Source organism: Aethalodelphis obliquidens, unplaced genomic scaffold (genome assembly GCF_003676395.1).
Source record: "Aethalodelphis obliquidens isolate GAN/ISIS:26980383/991018 unplaced genomic scaffold, ASM367639v1 scaffold18, whole genome shotgun sequence".
Classification (NCBI taxonomy): domain Eukaryota; kingdom Metazoa; phylum Chordata; class Mammalia; order Artiodactyla; family Delphinidae; genus Aethalodelphis; species Aethalodelphis obliquidens.
The window spans coordinates 15,756,873-15,774,594 of record NW_020837962.1 but is presented as its reverse complement, the minus strand read 5'-3'; the positions used below and the strand labels follow the sequence as shown (position 1 = coordinate 15,774,594).

Sequence of the window (17,722 nt, the reverse complement as noted above, 5' to 3'; positions counted from 1 at the left end):
GTTTCTTCTCATCGTTTTGCTGCATGCTTTTTAGCCACTAGAGAAAACAAAAAGTAGTTGAAATTCATGTAGGGCTGAAGTTTACTTCTTCACAACTCTGACAAGAGGAAAGTGGGAAGGTGAAACAAACAGGAATCAACCAGGTGGATTGTTGCCGAACTCAATGGGTCCAATACCCAGCACTCCGAGCTGGGTTCAGGGACACAGAAGCCAGGCGGAGTCTGGGGTGCCGATAAAGATGGGATGTAAAGATGGATCAGGAGATGAAATGACAGACAGAACACTGCATTTAGAAGAGGCAGAGCCCTTGGAGAGAGGAAGGAGACATCCAAGACCGAGCATGACCATGTAATGCCAGAGGGTCACCTGTAGTGCGTCCTAGGGAAGTCAGGGTGTGCTCACAGCAGGGCTCTTGCTTGGAGCGGGACACACAGGCTTGAGGCCTGAGCTGAACTGGGTGATAACGGGGAAGGCTGAATGACAGAACCTTTCTCTATCCTTGCTCAGGCAGCATGGTCTCGCCTCAAAAATAAATGTTGAACCAACTTTTTTTTTTAATGGCATTTATTTTTTAAATATTTATTTATTTATTTTTGGCTGCGTTGGGTCTTCGTTGCTATGCGCAAGCTTTCTCTAGTTGTGGAGAGCGGGGGCTACTCTTGGTTCCGGTGCGCGGGCTTCTCATTGTGGTGGCTTCTCTTGTTCCAGAGCACGGGCTCTAGGCACACGGGCTTCAGTAGCTGTGGCGCACGGGCTCAGTAGTTGTGTCTTGCAAGCTCCAGAGCACAGGCTCAGTAGCTGTGGCGCATGGGCTTAGTTGCTCCGTGGTACGTGGGATCTTCCCGGACCAGGGTTCCAACCCATGTTTCCTGCACTGGCAGGCGGATTCTTAACCACTGCACCACCAGGGAAGTCCCTGAACCAATTTTTTAAAAAAAATATTGGTTTGGAGGGGCACTTTCTGTGCCCCCAGGTCTCAGCTTGGACCTGAAGCTTCCCTCTAAGTCATGAAAGACAGCTGTTGGTGAGGCTACTGCAAGTGCAGTAGACAATTCACTCAAGGCTTCCGTGACATTCTACACCTTTTTTGTGGCTCAGGTATGTACGAGCCCCATCCTGTGTGCTCTGAGGATGCTCATCCTCACCGGGCTTCCCGTGGTGAGAACGTGAAGGGAAAGGCTGCGTTAATAACAAAGGAAAAGAATATGCAGGTGCCATGAAGCTGCCCCTAAACTGCAGGAATGAGATTAGGATAAAATAAAATGCAATGGATATTGTCGTTTTGAAAACTAATGAGGCATGTGTAAAGAGCTCCAAAACATGCGTCTTCTCTATAGCAATTCCAACTCCGGGAAAATAATCAAAAGAAATAGCCGCAAATGTAAATACAGTTTTGTGGTTAATTTCCGTAGCTCTTTAAACTCTATAAGACTGATGTACTAAGATGTCTGTGGCATCGTTAGTTATAACAGTGAAAACCTTGAAGCAGCATCCGTGTCCAACTGCAGCAGGATGATTAAGTAAATTTTGGCATAACGAGGATACTAAACTGCCTAATAATGATGTTTTTAATGAGCTTTTTTTTGTTTTCTTTTTTGTTTTTCGGGGTTTTTTTTTTTTTGCAGTACGCGGGCCTCTCACTGTTGTGGCCTCTCCCGTTGCGGAGCACAGGCTCCGGACGCACGGGCTCAGCAGCCATGGCTCACGGGCCCAGCCGCTCCCCGGCATGTGGGATCCTCCCAGACCGGGGCACGAACCTGCGTCCCCTGTATCGGCAGGCGGACTCTCAACCACTGCGCCACCAGGGAAGCCCTTTAATGAGATTTTTAAGGAAAATATGTTTGCTGTGTGTAAGAAGTATTTTAAAAAGCAATGTGCAAAATTGTGTAGCGTGACATCAGCTATGTCAACCAGCCTAGAAAGAGAAAACTATGCAGAAATGTTAACAGTTGATATCTCTGGATGGGACTATATGATTTTTATTTCATCCTCTAAAGCTGCAGTGTCTCATGGGCAGCCACAAGTCATGTAGCTATACAAATTTAAATTCATTAAAATAAAATAAAAATGAAAAAATTCAGGCCCTCACTTGTTCCAGCCATACTTCAAGTGCTTAAATGTCTCATGGGGCTAGTGGCTACTATATCCCACAGTATGGCTAGAACATTTTCATCACCGCAGAGAGTTCTATTGGGCAGGTACTGCTCTAGAGTTTTCTCTAATTAGAATTTCTCTAATTAAAGTTTCTCTAATTTTCTATGAAGACCATGAGCTATTTTTATAAACAGATAAAAAAGTAAAGTTCAGATTCGTGGACTGTAGGAAAAACCCGAGAGATTATTTTAGGAATGGCAAAACAGAATCAAGGTGACTTGCACTGAAAGGAAGCAGCGAGGCTTTAATGAGAGTGTCAACACTGTGGAAAATATGGTTCTCAGATTAAGTACAGAAAAGATGTGTTAACCAGAAGGGAGGTGGTCCACACGGGACCCAGGAAAAGGAGCTCAGAGGCAGGGTTAGTCAGTGCACTCAGCATGGCTGGAGTGGAGGGGGCAGCTCGGGGCGGCAGAGAGACAGGCCCTATGATATGGGTGGACACTCGGACGGCAGCAGCCCAGCAGCCCCAGCAGAAGGTTATCCAGCAAATCCTTTCTGTTTGGACTCCACTCTCAACCGGACACCCTGGACTGCAGGACTCATCCGCGTCTCCACTCCTTCCTGGGTACACAGCTCAACTAGTGACCTGGAGCTCCCTTATAGCCAGACGGGAACGTATGACTTCTCTGGACAGTGGGTAGGGGCAGCCAGGACATGGACCACTTCCAGGCCTCATCCAAAACCGATCTGCGCCATCTTCCGTGCCCTTGCCCTCTCGGCTTTCTGAGTGGCCGTTGGAGAAGGACTCCAAGATGGTAGAACCACCTGATGGAATAAACCTCAATCCCTGAGTTTCTGCTTGAAGCGTCCATGGGAGCTGCCAGGATAGAAACAACTGCAGCAGATTTTGAGCAAGAAATAAACCTTCGTTGGGCTACCCCAGAGAGATTCTGTGGTTATTTGTAATAGAGTAGTAGCAATGCTTATTCTGAGAAATAAAATTCTAACTTGACCTTCCGTGGGGAAGGTATCAATGCAACAGGTCTGGTTATTCAATCCTGCTTGCCTCCAGCGGAGCCTCCAGCTTTATGATGTGCACCTGGTGTCTGTGCTGGGAATCTGAGTTTTGTGATCACGGCTGTACATGTTGCAGGAGTGTGTCTACCTGACCAGCCCTCCAGAGAGCCTCAGACTCCATCTCCTGCACGTGGCGCTGTAGTGAGGCAGGACTTGGAAGCCTGCACCTGACCTCTCTGGACTTCTCCTGATGCATCTTATTTGCCTGTGGCTTTTACTCTAAACCCTTTGCTCTAATAAACCTTAGCTGTGACTATGACCTGCTGTTGAGTCCCATGAGTACTCCTGGTGAGTCAGTGAACTTGAAGGTGGTCATGGGGCTCCCCAGATACCTCCCCCATAAGATCTTTCTCCAGGAAAACAGAGCGCAAGTCATCGGGAATAAGTATGCTTTCTATCTGGCACTTGGGTATGTTAGTACCATCTGCTGGCATTCTAGCATATACATCAAACTCTCGTGAATTTGGTTGATGTGAGTCCATTCATCAGATTCTGACTGACAACAATGGCACTCTTAGGAATCTTGGGAAGATTATCTGGAATTCTGTGACCACCCAATGGTTGATGCTCCTGCAGGTGTCAACCTGCATGACATTTCTTCAGTGTCTCTCTTACATGCCACTTAACATGTGATAAGATGAAGCAAGTTCACAGATTTAGGATGAGCCGTGAGTGAGGCAGAAATAAAGGCTGTGGAGAGAGATCCCATTTGGCGGTGGTGGGGGGTGGTGGGGTCCAGGGAGGAGTCCTGAATGAAGTGGCATTTGTGACAGACCTGGAGGGAGGAACATCATTTCAAGTGGGAAGAGTGACGGGGAGTATGTGCATCTGAGTCAAGGTCTGCAGGAGGAAAGACTCCAGCAGGGGAAGTGCAGGGCACCTTCAGGGGCTGTGAGTCTAAAGGGTGCTAGCATAGCTCTGTGCAATATCTGAGACAGCAGATGGTCGGGGGGGCATGGTGTTTCGGGAGCACTGATGTGGGACCATTGAAGGGCTGGCCTCTGGTGAGCATCTGTTTACCTTACAGTCAGCCTAGGCTAAGTGGTCCTTCTTCCTGGGCTTAGGACCCAGGATTAAAACTCACTCCTGGGCATATACCCAGACAAAACTCTAATTCAAAAAGATACATGCACCCCTATGTTCATGCAGCACTATTTACAATAGACAAAACATGAAAGTAACCCAATGGACATTTGTCCATCAACAGATGAATGGATAAGAAGATGTGGTACATACATACAATGAAATATTACTCAGCCACTAAAAAGAATGAAATAATGCCATTTGCAGCAACATGGATGGACCTGGAGACCATCATACTAAGCGAAGTAAGTCAGACAGAGAAAGACAAATACCATATGATACCATTTATATGTGGAATCTAAAATACAACACAAATGAACATATCTATGAAACAGAAACAGACTCACAGACATAGAGGACAGACTTGTGGTTGCCAAGGCGGAGGGAGAATGGGGTTGGGATGGAGTGGGAGTTTGGGATGAGCAGATACAAGCTATTATATATAGGATGGATAAACAACAAGGTCCTAATGTATAGCACAGGTAACTATATTCAATATCCTGTGATAAACCGTGATGGAAAAGAACATGAAAAAGAATGTATATATAGGTACAACCGAATCACTTTGCTGTACACTAGAAACTAACAGAACATTGTAAATCAACTCTACTTCAATAAAATAAATTTTTAAAAAATTATTAAGGGAAAAAAATGAAAAAAGAATCAACTCACCCACAAAAAACACAGTAACCTCTAATGGAAAATTGGGTAAAGCGCATAAAGAGATAATTATCCTAAAGAAGAACCCAAAAGGCCAATACATGTAACAAAGAATACCCAGTCTCTCTGGTAATTAAAGAAAGATCAGTTAAAACACAGTTAAAAAAAAAACTCATGCTGCTGAATCTCTCATAAAAGTCATCAAAAACATCATTTTGTAAATCCATATGTCACGTCAGTTTGAATGTCGTCATTTTTTATTAACTGTCAAACGAGCACCCACATGATCTGGGCCTGCCTGTCCCACAAGTGCATCTCAGGCCACGAGCCCCCAGGCTCACTCTGCTCCACTGACCCTGAATCCCTTCCTTCTCTCCAACAGGCCAAGTGCACTGTTGCCTCAGGGCCTTTGCACGGGCTGTTCCTTCTGCCTGCAATGCTTTTGCTCTGCCCTGCCCCAATTTTGCCATGGTTGTCTCTCTCTAGTTATTCAGACTTTAACTCACAGTCACCTCTTGGAAGGAGCCTTCCCAGACCCCCCGAGGTAATGTCATGCGTCCTCTCTCACCACGTCATCCCGCAATTTCACAGACAGCAGAGGAAAGATCTCGGCTCCTTAGGACACGTTCTGCTTCCTTCCAACTTCTTGTGCTTATCTTTACCCTTTGGTGAAAACTCTCTGCCAACAGGTAGCTTCAAATGAACCAAAAACGTGCAGCCTTTCTGCATGGATTTCAATTTCATCACTGGACACACCTTCCCTACCTGAAACAGCCATGAGTGAAGCAACTCGGAGACAACCATCATCTGATAAAATGAGCCACCATATTTTCTTCAGAAAATACACTTACTGACAACACATTACACAGATAGACTGAAGCAACGCTCAGTAACACATTTAGAGTAGCACCCGACGCTGGGTTGGGTGTGAAAACTTCAGAGGCATAAATAATACTGTTTTCTTCCAGATACAGAGAGAAATCTCTAACTGTAGTTTCTCCTTCTATCTTTGGACAGTGTCTGGGAGAGAAGTGCCCATGAGCAGAGGAGGGACACTTTGGGAAGCTGGGAAAGAGCCCTGAAATCTACCTGGACCGCCCGTGTCACCCACCTGCAAATCCACCTGGAGTCACAGCCGGCTTAGCCTTGAGAAGGAGCGCGGGGGCCATCACTGTGGGGTCTGACTGTTGCCAGGTCCCTGGCAGAGACAGCATCGGGTATTTTGTGCCCTTCCTTCATGAATAAAAATGTTTTGCATGCCAAACAAATCCCATGGGACAAACCTGGCCCCCTGGCTGTTTCTGCACAGCCCGTGAGTTAAGAAGGGTTTTTACGTTTTTCATTGGTTGAAAAGATTCGAAAGAATCATAATGTATCATGACATGTGAAAATTATCTGAAATTCAAATTTCAGTTTCTATACATAAAGTTGGACTGAAACAGCCACGCTCATCCACTTGCCATCATCCGTGGCCGCCTCAGGCCACCACAACAGAGCTGATGACAACTGTGACAGAGACCGTCCGGGTGGCAAAGCCTAAAATATCTACTATCAGGCCCTCCCCAGAAACCGCCTACCAGCTCTGCTCTCAAGTCCTGAGTGTTCCCACATGAGCCTGACCTCGCGAGAACCTGGCCAGGAGAATTTGTTTTCCCCTCCACGTGAGAGTTCCCACACCTCCTTTGCCCTGAGACACAGTTACAGTGGCCGAGGCCACGAAAAGCAGAAAAACCACTTACGTAGGATCCGTAATCCACAGCCAGGGTCTGCAGGGCCCAGGGGAGCCCGAGGCCAATGAGAATGTCAAAAACATTGCTCCCGATGGAGTTGGACACGGCCATATCCCCCATGCCTGCGAGGACAAGAGATTACCTGAGTGAGGGAGGTGGTCCCTGGGCGGTGCCCTGGCCCCCAATGACTCTCTCAAGCCCCTGGTCTGAGAGCCAGAGACCCACGTGCCCGGGTCTCTCCCAGGCCATCCATCACTGTAGGATGACACAGATTGTAAAATAGTCTATTGAATACACATTTTCTTTTTTTGTGTGCATTTTTTCAATAGAACAGGATGAAATATACATTCTATTGAACTGCTGAGCTTAAATGTAATTTGAAAACCAACTATGGTTCCAAAAATTCTGAAGCATCCTATAGAAAGAAATAAACTCAGCAGTCTATAAAGGGCTCCTGAGTTCACCGACCCACGGTTCACTGAACCCATGGTTCAGTGTCATCACCCATCTGCTCTACGCTGTATCCAATTCTTCTTCTAAATAACTGAGCAACATTAAGGAAAATAATGTAACCAGCAGAATTCCACAAGGACCAGTGGAGGGCACTGTGCTAAGGCCGGGAGCCACAGGCTGTGTTTGCTGAAAACCAGTCTCCTCCCGCACAAATCAGGCCCATAAATTAGAGTGGGGGCTGGGAGGTGCACGGCCATCCAGGGGGCATCCACCTAGGGCGGGGCAGGTGAACTGGGACCTTGGTTTTGAGGGAGGAAGGGTCTGTCATACACTGAAGAGTGACCTCTGGCAGCTGGCACTTTGAGGGGTTCTGCAGTGGGTAAACCTTAGGCTATGGGGTCTGTCCTCTTGAAGCCTCAGTTTCCTCATCCACAAAGTGCATATATGATTGTCTCTAACTCATAGAGTTATGAAGTAACATCATGTGCTTAAACTGCTCTGTTCAGTTGATGGCAAAGGTTGGCCATCATTGTCTTTATTACTTTTTTTTTTTTTTTTTGCAGTACGTGGGCCTCTCACTGTTGTGGCCTCTCCCACTGCAGAGCACAGGCTCCGGACGCGCAGGCGCAGCGGCCATGGCTCACGGGCCCAGCAGCTCCGCGGCATGTGGGATCCTCCTGGACCAGGACATGAACCTGCGTCCCCTGCATCGGCAGGTGGACTCTCAACCACTGCGCCACCAGGAAAGCCCTTTATTACTATTTTTAATAACAGAAGTAATACAACCTCCAGAGAGGATGTGGGTGCGACCCAGGAAGCGTCTCTGCCTTCCTTGAGGGTAGACCTCTGGCTCGTTTCCTTGTTATTCTGATGCCAGGAAGCCTTTTGACCAGCGTGGCACTGAAGCAGCCCAGTGCTCCTTCCCAGCTGGGATTTGGTGCCCTGGTAACTGCCCTGTGACCTCCCCCCGCCCCCCAAGTAGGAAGTCCTGCCTTCGTGTCCCAGCCCCGCCCCATTCGGGGTCCCACCTTGTCTGGCCACAATGAGGCTGGCCATGCAGTCGGGCACGCTGGTTCCGGCTGCCAGGAAGGTGATCCCCATGATGACGTCAGGAATCCCCAGCGTGTACCCGATGATCGTGACCTGGGAGAGGCGGGAAGAGGAGAGCTGAGGGCTGGCAGCAGCCCCATCTGCCCGCAGACCCTCCCAGCAAAAAGCTGAAAAGTCTGCAATCTGGGCGGTCTCTCTGGGGGCCACGTCTGCTCTCTGTATCAAGACAGACGGACGAGGAACATCTCAGGGCGCAGACGGGGCTGCTGGCAGGGGACCGGGGTGCAGTTACGGAGCCCATGCTCTCCAACCAAAGACTGGCCTCTCATACTTGTTCCTGTGGGTGAGGCAGGCGGCCTGAGGGAGGAGAAACAGAGTTTCTGGGAAAAGGCAATACAGGGACAGTATCTGAACTCAGGATGTTCCTGGGAAACCCAGACGGATGGCTGCCATGCTGTGCTGGGAACGCAAGCATCCACGTCCCATGCTGGCTGCATAATGAGACTTTACAGGAGCTGGGAAGGGGCTGACTCACACCATCCAGCCTTGTAGGAAAAGCCATAAGCAGCTGATTCCTTTCCTCTCTTGCTGGAAGCCTGGGGACGTCACCTCTGCCCACGTCGCCCTCTGCGCCACAGTGGCTTACGTTTATCTAGTACTCAGGCACTTCTGTTAGTGCTGAGTGAGGCTCATGGGCTTTAACTTATTCCATTCTCACCACAACCCTAGGGAGTAGGTGCTTATCTGCATTCTTCACACGAGGACACGGAGGCATTGCCCAAGGCCCATGCACTGGGGAGTGGCCCGGGGTGGGGGGACATTCCCACCCGGGCATCCAGGCTGCGCCCGTTGGCACCGGCAGCACCTCTATTTACACAGGAGGGGCTTAGCTGGAGGAAGAACAGCTGACGAGGAGGCAGTGCCTCCATCCCATTAAATGAGCCCATTCTGGCCCCCAGTTTCCAGATGGGCAAACTGGGAGGAAAGCAGTGGGTGAGAAAGCGTGAGGAGGGGCGAGTGGCAAAAGTGAGTAAGTGGAAAGAGACCCATCCCGGGTCCGCTGGCTTCAGGAGAGAAAAACTTGCAGGAGGCGAACCGACGAGGTCATTGTGGGATGCCACGTGCCCTCCCTCACTTTCTGTAAAATTACAAGAAATGCAAATGGGCTGTGGTAAGTAGCCCACTCCTCCCAGCTCCTCTGGGACCCCTGCGCTGGAGCCTGGCCTCACTCCCTCCCCGTCCAAAGGTTTGGAGGATGTTAGTTAAATCCGTAGGGATGCCTGGCTTGGTCCCTTTCAAACAGGGAATGCATGTCATTTCCATCCGGTGCTGAACTGAATTTGGGGTGGCCTCGGGTTCTCTGCTTTCTCCTCTCCAGGGAGGAAAGCGAGAGCAGAAACACAGTGTTTCTTCTGTCTGTTCTGGAGCCTTTTGTGAAATGGAGCTGCAAGCATCCTTGTTTTTCCTTTCTCACCCTCAGCGGGGTCTCTGCAGGAATTGGTTTGGCTCCATGGGGCTTGGCCTGGGAAGGGGCCGCTGCCCTCGCCCTGCTGTTACTGTGGTTACCATGGTTACGGCTGAGGCTGGCGTTTGGGGGAAGTGATTCTCCGGGTGGCTGGACCAGGTCTCGGGGCTTCTCCTGGTTTCCCGCTTACTCCTGGCCATTTCTCAGGGCTTCTCAGAACCTCCCCCAGAGTGGAAGGAGGCAAACAGAAGGAGGGCGAACCTCGGATCTGTCGGCTACTTCGCGTGTTAGTGGACTTCAGAGAAAACCACTGGGCCACCTGGAGTTCAGGGACACGAATGCTATTCCCCAAACCTGGCACCCAATGAATGTGTCAAATAAAAACGTCAATGAACACAGGATGAAGGAGAAACCCCTGGCTATAAGACTTGGGTTGAAAAAAAATTATCTGTTTGTCTGTGATGTTGAAGGCACGGGATAATTACGAGTTAATTGGGTCAGGTTTACACATTTGTTATTACCTCTAAAATAATCTTTTCAGAACCTCTTTTTAGCTCTTGAGTGTAATTCTCCAGAATTTATACTGCATCTCTACGTGATGCTCAAGCATGATTATAGGCACATAATTTTGTCATGGCTTTTAATTTCTGCCCAACTCCAATTCTAATGAATTAGGTTCACTCCTCAGTTAGAAACCAGAGTCATAGATGGGAAGTGCACTCTGGGTGGCTGGGTTTCCTGGAATGGCTTTGGGGCAGAGGCTCTTTTGAGCAATGGTCCCTCAATCCATGCCAATCCTTGAATCATTGTTGCAGCTTCAGAAGGGACACTTGAGCATTCACCTGGTCCAATGACTTCATTTTCTGGTTGAAGAAACTGAGCGGAGATGAGGAGTGACTATGATGGATGGGATTGTCAGCCCCCCCATGCCTCCCACCCTTCCTCCACGCTGGCTGCCTGTGACCCTGCTGGACTTTCCACTAGAGCGGGTGGAGTATATTTCCCCCACTCCATGGATGTCGGGCTTGACTGATGGAGTGTGGGTGGAAGTCTCAAGCCAAGGGCCTGGGAGGCACCTGTGTTTGCCCTTGCCCTCCTGCATTCCAATGATCCACCGTGAGAAGACATTCCCCAGGTAGCCACTGGTCCAAAGAAAATGAGCACACACACACGGAGTAGACATGAACCCCACCTGCTGCCTGAATCAAAGGTAACCACACTGGAGTTGGAAGCAGATTGCTTAGCCAGTGCCCTCTAAGATCAGTTACTCTATGGTCTACCTGTCGACATGTGAGCAGGCGCATAAAGTCTTGTGATTCTAAACCACGGAATTTAGGGCTGGTTGTTACACAGTGTGTTGCAGCGACAGCTGACTGATACAGTTACTGGGCTGAAACCCCTGCACCTACTCCCCTCTGGTTGAGAGTATTTCTCTCTGAAGAGGTCCGGCACTGCACGGGGTCCTGGACTCACCATCCACACCATCATGTAGGAGAAGGCTGCGATCCACAGCGTGGAGGAAGCGAAGGTCACCATAAACCACTTCTCCCAGCGGGGCTTGTTGCAGTTGGGGACAGTGAAGTACAAGACAAAGCTCAGGGGCCAGGTGAACGCCCATTTCACTGTTTCCAGTTTGCCAGCTGGGAAAACAACAAAGGCAAAAAGAAAAAAAAATAAATCAGCGAGCTACATGTCTCTGCTCCACCCTCTGCACGGCTGTCCCCGGACATTTACATCCTAACGGAAGGCCTGTGAAATAAGCCCGACCATGTTGCTCTTTTCCCAGTAGACTCAAATGGCTTTCCACCAGCAACAAAACCAAGCGGAATAAAAAGTTATCCACTGCCACCTGCTACTCAGGCAACTGGAGCCAGGTGGAAAAGGATGAGGAGGATTCTCAGGATACAAACGGGGTGGGGGGAGAGTGAGGGGTCGGGGTGGAGGTGGGGGAGGGGAGGTAGAGACCGCCAGCTGCCTCTGGGTCCTTCTCCCCATGGACAGGCAGCTACATCTTCCCAGATTCTAAGGCGTCAGCGGGCACGGCGCCACCTAGTGGAATTGATCAACATCCTCTGTCAACTTGCTGAAATCTTGAAAGACCATCTGAAAGCTCTCAAGGTTGTCAAAACACCCCTTGAGTGTCCACATCCCAAGCTGCTATGGATTTGCAAATCCATAATTGCTGCCTGGCTCTAACTACTTACTGCCATGGACAAGATGATGGATCTGTCAGTGATGACCTGATCCTACCATCTCTAAGTGCTGCCTGAGTGCTGAGTATCAAAGACACCCATAAATGCTTATTTTGGTGACAACATTACCACGAGTTCCTGTAGCCTCAGATTTGAGAAACACAGTAGTTCTCCTTTGGCCATTATTACCGTCCTGCTTAAGTGCTAACTCACCTCTAAAAAGAAATAGCAAGATCTCCATCTTCCAGAAAGTTCTCTGTGTGCATCCTGGTCAACATCCCACCCCTCTACCACCATAGATTCGTTTTTCCTGTTCTCCAGCTTCAAATAAATGAAATCATATTGTATTTTTTTGTGTGTCTACCTTCTTTTATTCAACATAATGTTTTCTGAGTTTCATTCATGTGCAATTCATTCCTAATTGCTCTGTAGTGTCCCATCCTGTGAATACACCACGATTTGTTTATCCATTCTTCCGTGGAGGGGATTTGGGTTGTTGCCAGTTTTCAGGTATTACAAGGAAAGAGGCGGGGAGCTTTCTTGTAGGAGTCTTTTTGCAGGCGTGTTTCCATTTCTCTTGGGCAAAGAGCCAGGAGTCGAATTGCTGAGTCATAGGGTGGGTGTTTATTTAACTTTGTAAAAAACACTGAACTGTTTTCTAAAATGATTATTCCGTTTTATATTCCCTCCAGAGTTAAGGAGGTATTTTTAAAATTACATTTTGAATAGTATGAATAAAATTTATTTTATAATTTTACAATTTATTTTATAATTTTATGCTAGCATCCAGCACTTATTCATACGTCTCTTACCAGTCTCCAAACAGTTTCCTAGAACTATTTAAGAGGAAAACTGCAGAGTAAAGTTACACAACGCCACTTTTGGCCCCTGGTCTCCCTAGATGGCAGGGTGGTCTTTAGGGGGAGATGGAGGCTTTCTCATCAGACAGCGCTGGGTCCAGTCCCCGTTCTGCCAGAGTCGACTGCCTCAGTTACTTAAATTCCCTAAGCCTCAGTTTCCTCATCTGTAAAATGTGGACACAGAAACACTGAGCTTGAGGGTTGCTGGCAGAATTAAATGAACCATTAGGACAGAGATTGGGGCAACATAAGTTTGCACGTTACTGGACTCAAAACCCTCAGAATCTTTCCTGACTCTCCATTCTTTCATTCCCCACCTCAACCCTGGCCACCTGCCCAGGGAACTCGATCCGTCTGCATCCTCCTATCCCCATGGCCTCTCCCTGGACCAGGTCCTCCATCTATGACCTGGCTGAAGACCTGGCTTCCTAAGGGGACTTCCAGCACTCTCACCTGCCCCACCTCCATCTGCATGCCACTGACAGCCAGAGTCTCAGAAAGCAAACTGTTCTAGAACCTTCCACTGGCTTCCAGTGCTCTCAGAGTAAAACCACATCTTCCCACAAGGCAAATCATTGACTGGTTTGGCTCCTGTCTGCCACTCCCCCTGCTTACACACTCCCCTGGCTCCAAGCCTCCTTCTGCCTCAGGGACTTTGCAACTGTGGTTCCCTCTGGATAGAGCTTGTGGCTGTGTCTGTCCTGTTGAGGAGGTGACCTCCCAACACAAATGTCACCAGACCCCTCAGATCACCCAGTCTGAGATCCCCTCCCACCCCACTCCTTGCTTTCCCATCACCTGCATTTATCTGCTTCATAGCAAATGTTTTCTATTTGAAATTAACAGGTTTATTTGTTTCCTCACTATTTTCAGCTGCCCCCAAACTAGAATATAAACTCTATAAGAACGAGTGTTTTCTCCAACTTGTTCATCACTCTGTTTTGATGCCACGAACAGTGCAGGGCACACATCACATGCTCCATACGTATTAGTATCAACAGTAATGACATAACTACGAACAATCTAATCAGACGGACCAAAGGAAACTATCTGTTTTTGAGAATCTAAGGGCATCCCACTTACAGGTGCGCAATAAAGCCAAGAGAACACATTTGTAAGAAAGGAGGAGTGTCTCCTTAGCTGCTATGTATCTGTTTAGATTTAAGGTTTGGAGGTGGTGAGTGAACAATGAGAACACTGGCTGTGCCTGGCTGGATTACAAAGCAACCAGGCTGTCTGGGAGCTTTCTGTGAGGGGCTTTCAAATGCTGCACCATCCAGAACACAGCCAGATCCTAGGATCCCAAATGCTTCCTGGAATTCCACACATTCCTAAAGCCTGCACTGTGGTGATAAGGGATGGATGCACCTGGGGCCCTCGGCATCCCCTCACTGACCACCCGGTCCTCCTGATGCCCTCCCAGGGGGAGGGAGAGACAGATAGACAGACAGAGACACAGAGAGAGAGAGAGAAAGAGAGAGAGAGAGAGACACACACACACACACACTTGGTTCATTTAAAATACAAACCCAGGGCTTCCCTGGTGGTGCAGTGGTTGAGAGTCCACCTGCCGATGCAGGGGACACAGGTTTGTGCCCCGGTCCGGGAAGATCCCACATGCCGTGGAGTGGCTGGGCCCGTGAGCCATGGCCGCTGAGCCTGCGCGTCCGGAGCCTGCGCTCCGCAACGGGAGAGGCCACAGCAGTGAGAGGCCCGCGTACCACAAAAAACAAAAAAAAACAAAAAAAAACACACCCAATCAAAGTAACAAAGAAACACAAGAATGGGGAGAGAAATGACTTCAATCTGGCTCTGTTTCTTCAGAAAATAAAAAAGAGAAGAAAATGAGGCCAGAACTATGACTGCGAGAGCTTAGCACATGATATTGGTGAGGGAAAGTTGCAAGCAGTGTAAGTTCACACCAGTGAGTTTTGAGTTTTTTTCTCTCAGCTGCTTTAAAAATTCTGACTTGACACTGGAAGGGCATTATATCTGAAAACAGTTTTCACTATCATTAAAAATGATGTTTTCTTTAACTTACAGCTCCACTCTGACAACAACAAAACAGAAATTCAGAGTCTCATCTGCAACGAGCCTTTAAATATAATATAACAAATGTAACTCCTCAAACACACCAAGTGATGCAGAAATGTGCTTTTTATGTGATTTCGAGCACCAGGAGCGTTCAGGTAAGGATCGTCCATATTTTAGCCAGTCGAAATTTCTATTTCTGAACAAAGGGGTAAAAACTGTATCCCTTCTTCTTTCAGCCAGTATTTCTGGACATTTTCCCATCTTTTGTTCCATTGTCATGTGGTCTAAATACAGCCTTCCCCGGCTCGTGGTGGGTAGGTCTATTCATCAATTTAACAAATATTTAGTGAACGCCCACTACACCGCTCTGTGCAGGCACTGCTTCAGGTGCTGAGGGCATAGCAGCGAATTAACAAAACACCACTCCCTGCACCTGAACCTGATGTCGCAGCGATTATGTGATGTTTTCAAAATCAGCCAGAAAGTCAGGGGATGAAGCAAGGGTGTGAGCGTAGGACTCTGAGCACAGAGCACCCCGTTGAGCATCACTCTTCCTAAAAAGCAGAGAACTTGTTCCCAAGTTATAGTCCTTTAAAAATTTATTTTAAAACTTTTATTAATTTTTAATTTTACTGAGTTATAATTAACATACAATATGACATTAATTGCAGATGCACAACATAGCAATTCAGTATTTTTATGTATTATGAAATGGTCACTGCTTTGAGACCAGTTGAGACTATACTGAGTTATATAGTGCTGACCAAGCTTTTTAGGAAGCTTAATACTCTCAGACGGAGGAAAAGTCATTGCTCAGTATTGCAGACCCAGAACTAAGTATATACATTTGTTCTAATTATATAGGCAATAAAAATGCACATTGTGTTAAAATGGAAAGTGTAGAGAAAACAAAAAATAATTTCACCTAGGATAAACATACTAATATTTTGGTGTATTTTGTTTCAGTTTGTGCTCCAGGGAAGTGTATTTACCTCCATACACATGTAACTGTTTCTCTTTCTGTCAGTCAGTAGTAAGAAGGCTTTCTTCTCATAAGAGGTAAGAATATAAGTACAATTTATATGTATGTAGACATATAGATACATATACTATGCATAGGTATATATAATAAATACATGTATGCAACCTATATGTATGTTATATGCACATAAACATGTGTTAATATAGGTGTATATATTATATAATACACGACATGTTAACTATGTGTAAATATTCGTGTATTAATATACACTATATTGAATGTATACAGTATATAGAAACCATGTTACATGCACACATTAACTCAACCATACATGTGCACAGAGTACATATATGCACATACACACATATACACACATGTCCTATATATGCGTCTGTTTACACACTCCCACACAGTTACTTACTTGTTCATTATACACACTCTAGTCAAGCCCTGGTGGCAGAAACACAGGGAACCCAGGCCCCTGCAGGATTCCCGTGGGAGGAAAACACATCCTCACCCAGTGGAGGGGCCTTTTTCAGGCCGAAGGAACTTGGCCTGAGAGGACCCTCAAGGGCCCTCTGCTGGCCTGAGGGCCTCCACCCACTCACCACTGGGACGAAGCGGCCCTGCCCAGGGGAAGGCCTGGCCGGACACTCAGCCCCCAGCCTCGAATGGAGGTTCCGGGCCCGGGAACGGGGTTTCTCAGCAGCTGGTGGAGGACAGGGGGCCACACTCGGACAAGCCCATCCTCCACTTCAGAGGCAGAACCAGGCCCTGACCTAGGCTTCCCGGCGACACAGAGGAACCGTGAAGATGGCTGGTGGGACCGCGGGCCTCTAGCCCCCGCCACCCGCGGTGGCCCATGGACCAGCAGATCGGCATCACCTGAGGGCCTGTTAGACACGCAGAATCTCGGGCCGCACCCGGCCCTCCCGAATCAGAGCCCACCCTTTGTCAAGGATGCCCAGGTGAGAAGGGCTGGTGTAGAGGGGCTCAGGATCCCACTTCTGGTCTCAGCACCTCGGGGCCCTGGGGTGAAGCCGAGACCCCTGGGGTGGCAGGACCACGCACAACATCCCTCCTCCTTGCAGGCCTGTGCTTCCAAAGGACAGAGGGTGCCTGAGGTGGGTGCCTGAGCCCACACCTGCAGCCATGTCTCCCAACACGTGAGAAGGCCCTGGGGCCTCCACATCTGCATGCTAATCCCAGGGGCAAGGGTGGGGAGCAGAAGTGCAAGATACCCCGAAGCCTCACAGTTAGGTCTGGGGTGTACCTCGTCCAGGTGAGGAACAGGGAACGCGTGACCCACAGGGGGCCCCTCTGTCTCACTGAGTGATGAGGGTTGTCTGCTCTCACACACGTGGCTCTGACGTTTTCCTGGAGGGGTGCACGTGGGCTCCTGGGCTCCGGGGCCAGCACAGCGCCAGCCACTTACAAACTCGTCAACTGGCCTCACGGCTTCCTTCGTCGGGGTAAGACTTTAGCCAAGTAAGCGCTCCTGGAGCTTGGTTGCGGGCTGCTGACGGTGAACTCTAGAAACATGGGCTGGGGGAGGCGGAACTCCAGGTGTGGCCCCCAAGGTCTGTGCCCCAGTTTTCACAGTCTGCGGGAAGGATGAACCACCAGCCCTAACGGTCCTAGGCTCCAGATAGGCAGGTCATGATTCATCACGGGAGCCCTCGGAAGCAGAAGGGGAGGCTAGAGGGGTGGGGAGGGCGGGGAGGACCAGACACAACACACGGTGCTGGTTTGCTAGACGAGGGGCCACGGGAGCAGAAGGCGGTGGCCTTGGCGCAGGGAGCAGCCCCGGTGACAGCCACGAGGAGGAGACAGACTCAGCCCTGCAGCCACCAGGAACTCACTCCTGCCAGGAACCCGAGTGTGCCGGGGCCTCTAGGAAGGCCCACAGCCCTGTCCACCCACCTCCATCACGGCCCTGTGAGCCTCGGAACACCCAGCCGGGCCATGCCGGACTTCTGACCCCCAGAACCCGAGCAAACCAACAGGTTTAAGCCGCGAGGCTTGTTCTCACTTGTTAC

General features: G+C 48.8%; 1 protein-coding gene across 6 annotated transcripts in view; it reads right to left on the bottom strand.

Annotated features, from left to right (window-relative positions):
* SLC24A3 (solute carrier family 24 member 3) overlaps positions 1-17,722 on the bottom strand; it is a 464,741-nt gene that overhangs the window by 21,710 nt on the left and 425,309 nt on the right. For 4 of the 6 annotated variants that reach the window (XR_003435148.1, XR_003435147.1, XM_027118082.1 and 1 more), the window contains exons 13-15: positions 11,089-11,255; positions 8,129-8,243; positions 6,657-6,769 (exon numbers count right to left, since the gene is read on the bottom strand). Coding sequence is in view for 4 of the 6 variants with exons in the window: in XM_027118082.1 (XP_026973883.1) it covers positions 6,657-6,769; positions 8,129-8,243; positions 11,089-11,255 (395 nt within the window). In the remaining 2 variants the exon portion in view is untranslated. Of the gene's footprint in view, positions 1-4,850; positions 6,151-6,656; positions 6,770-8,128; positions 8,244-10,238; positions 10,492-11,088; positions 11,256-17,722 lie in introns of those variants that run through there. The other 2 variants (XM_027118083.1, XM_027118085.1) reach the window with 2 other exon arrangements.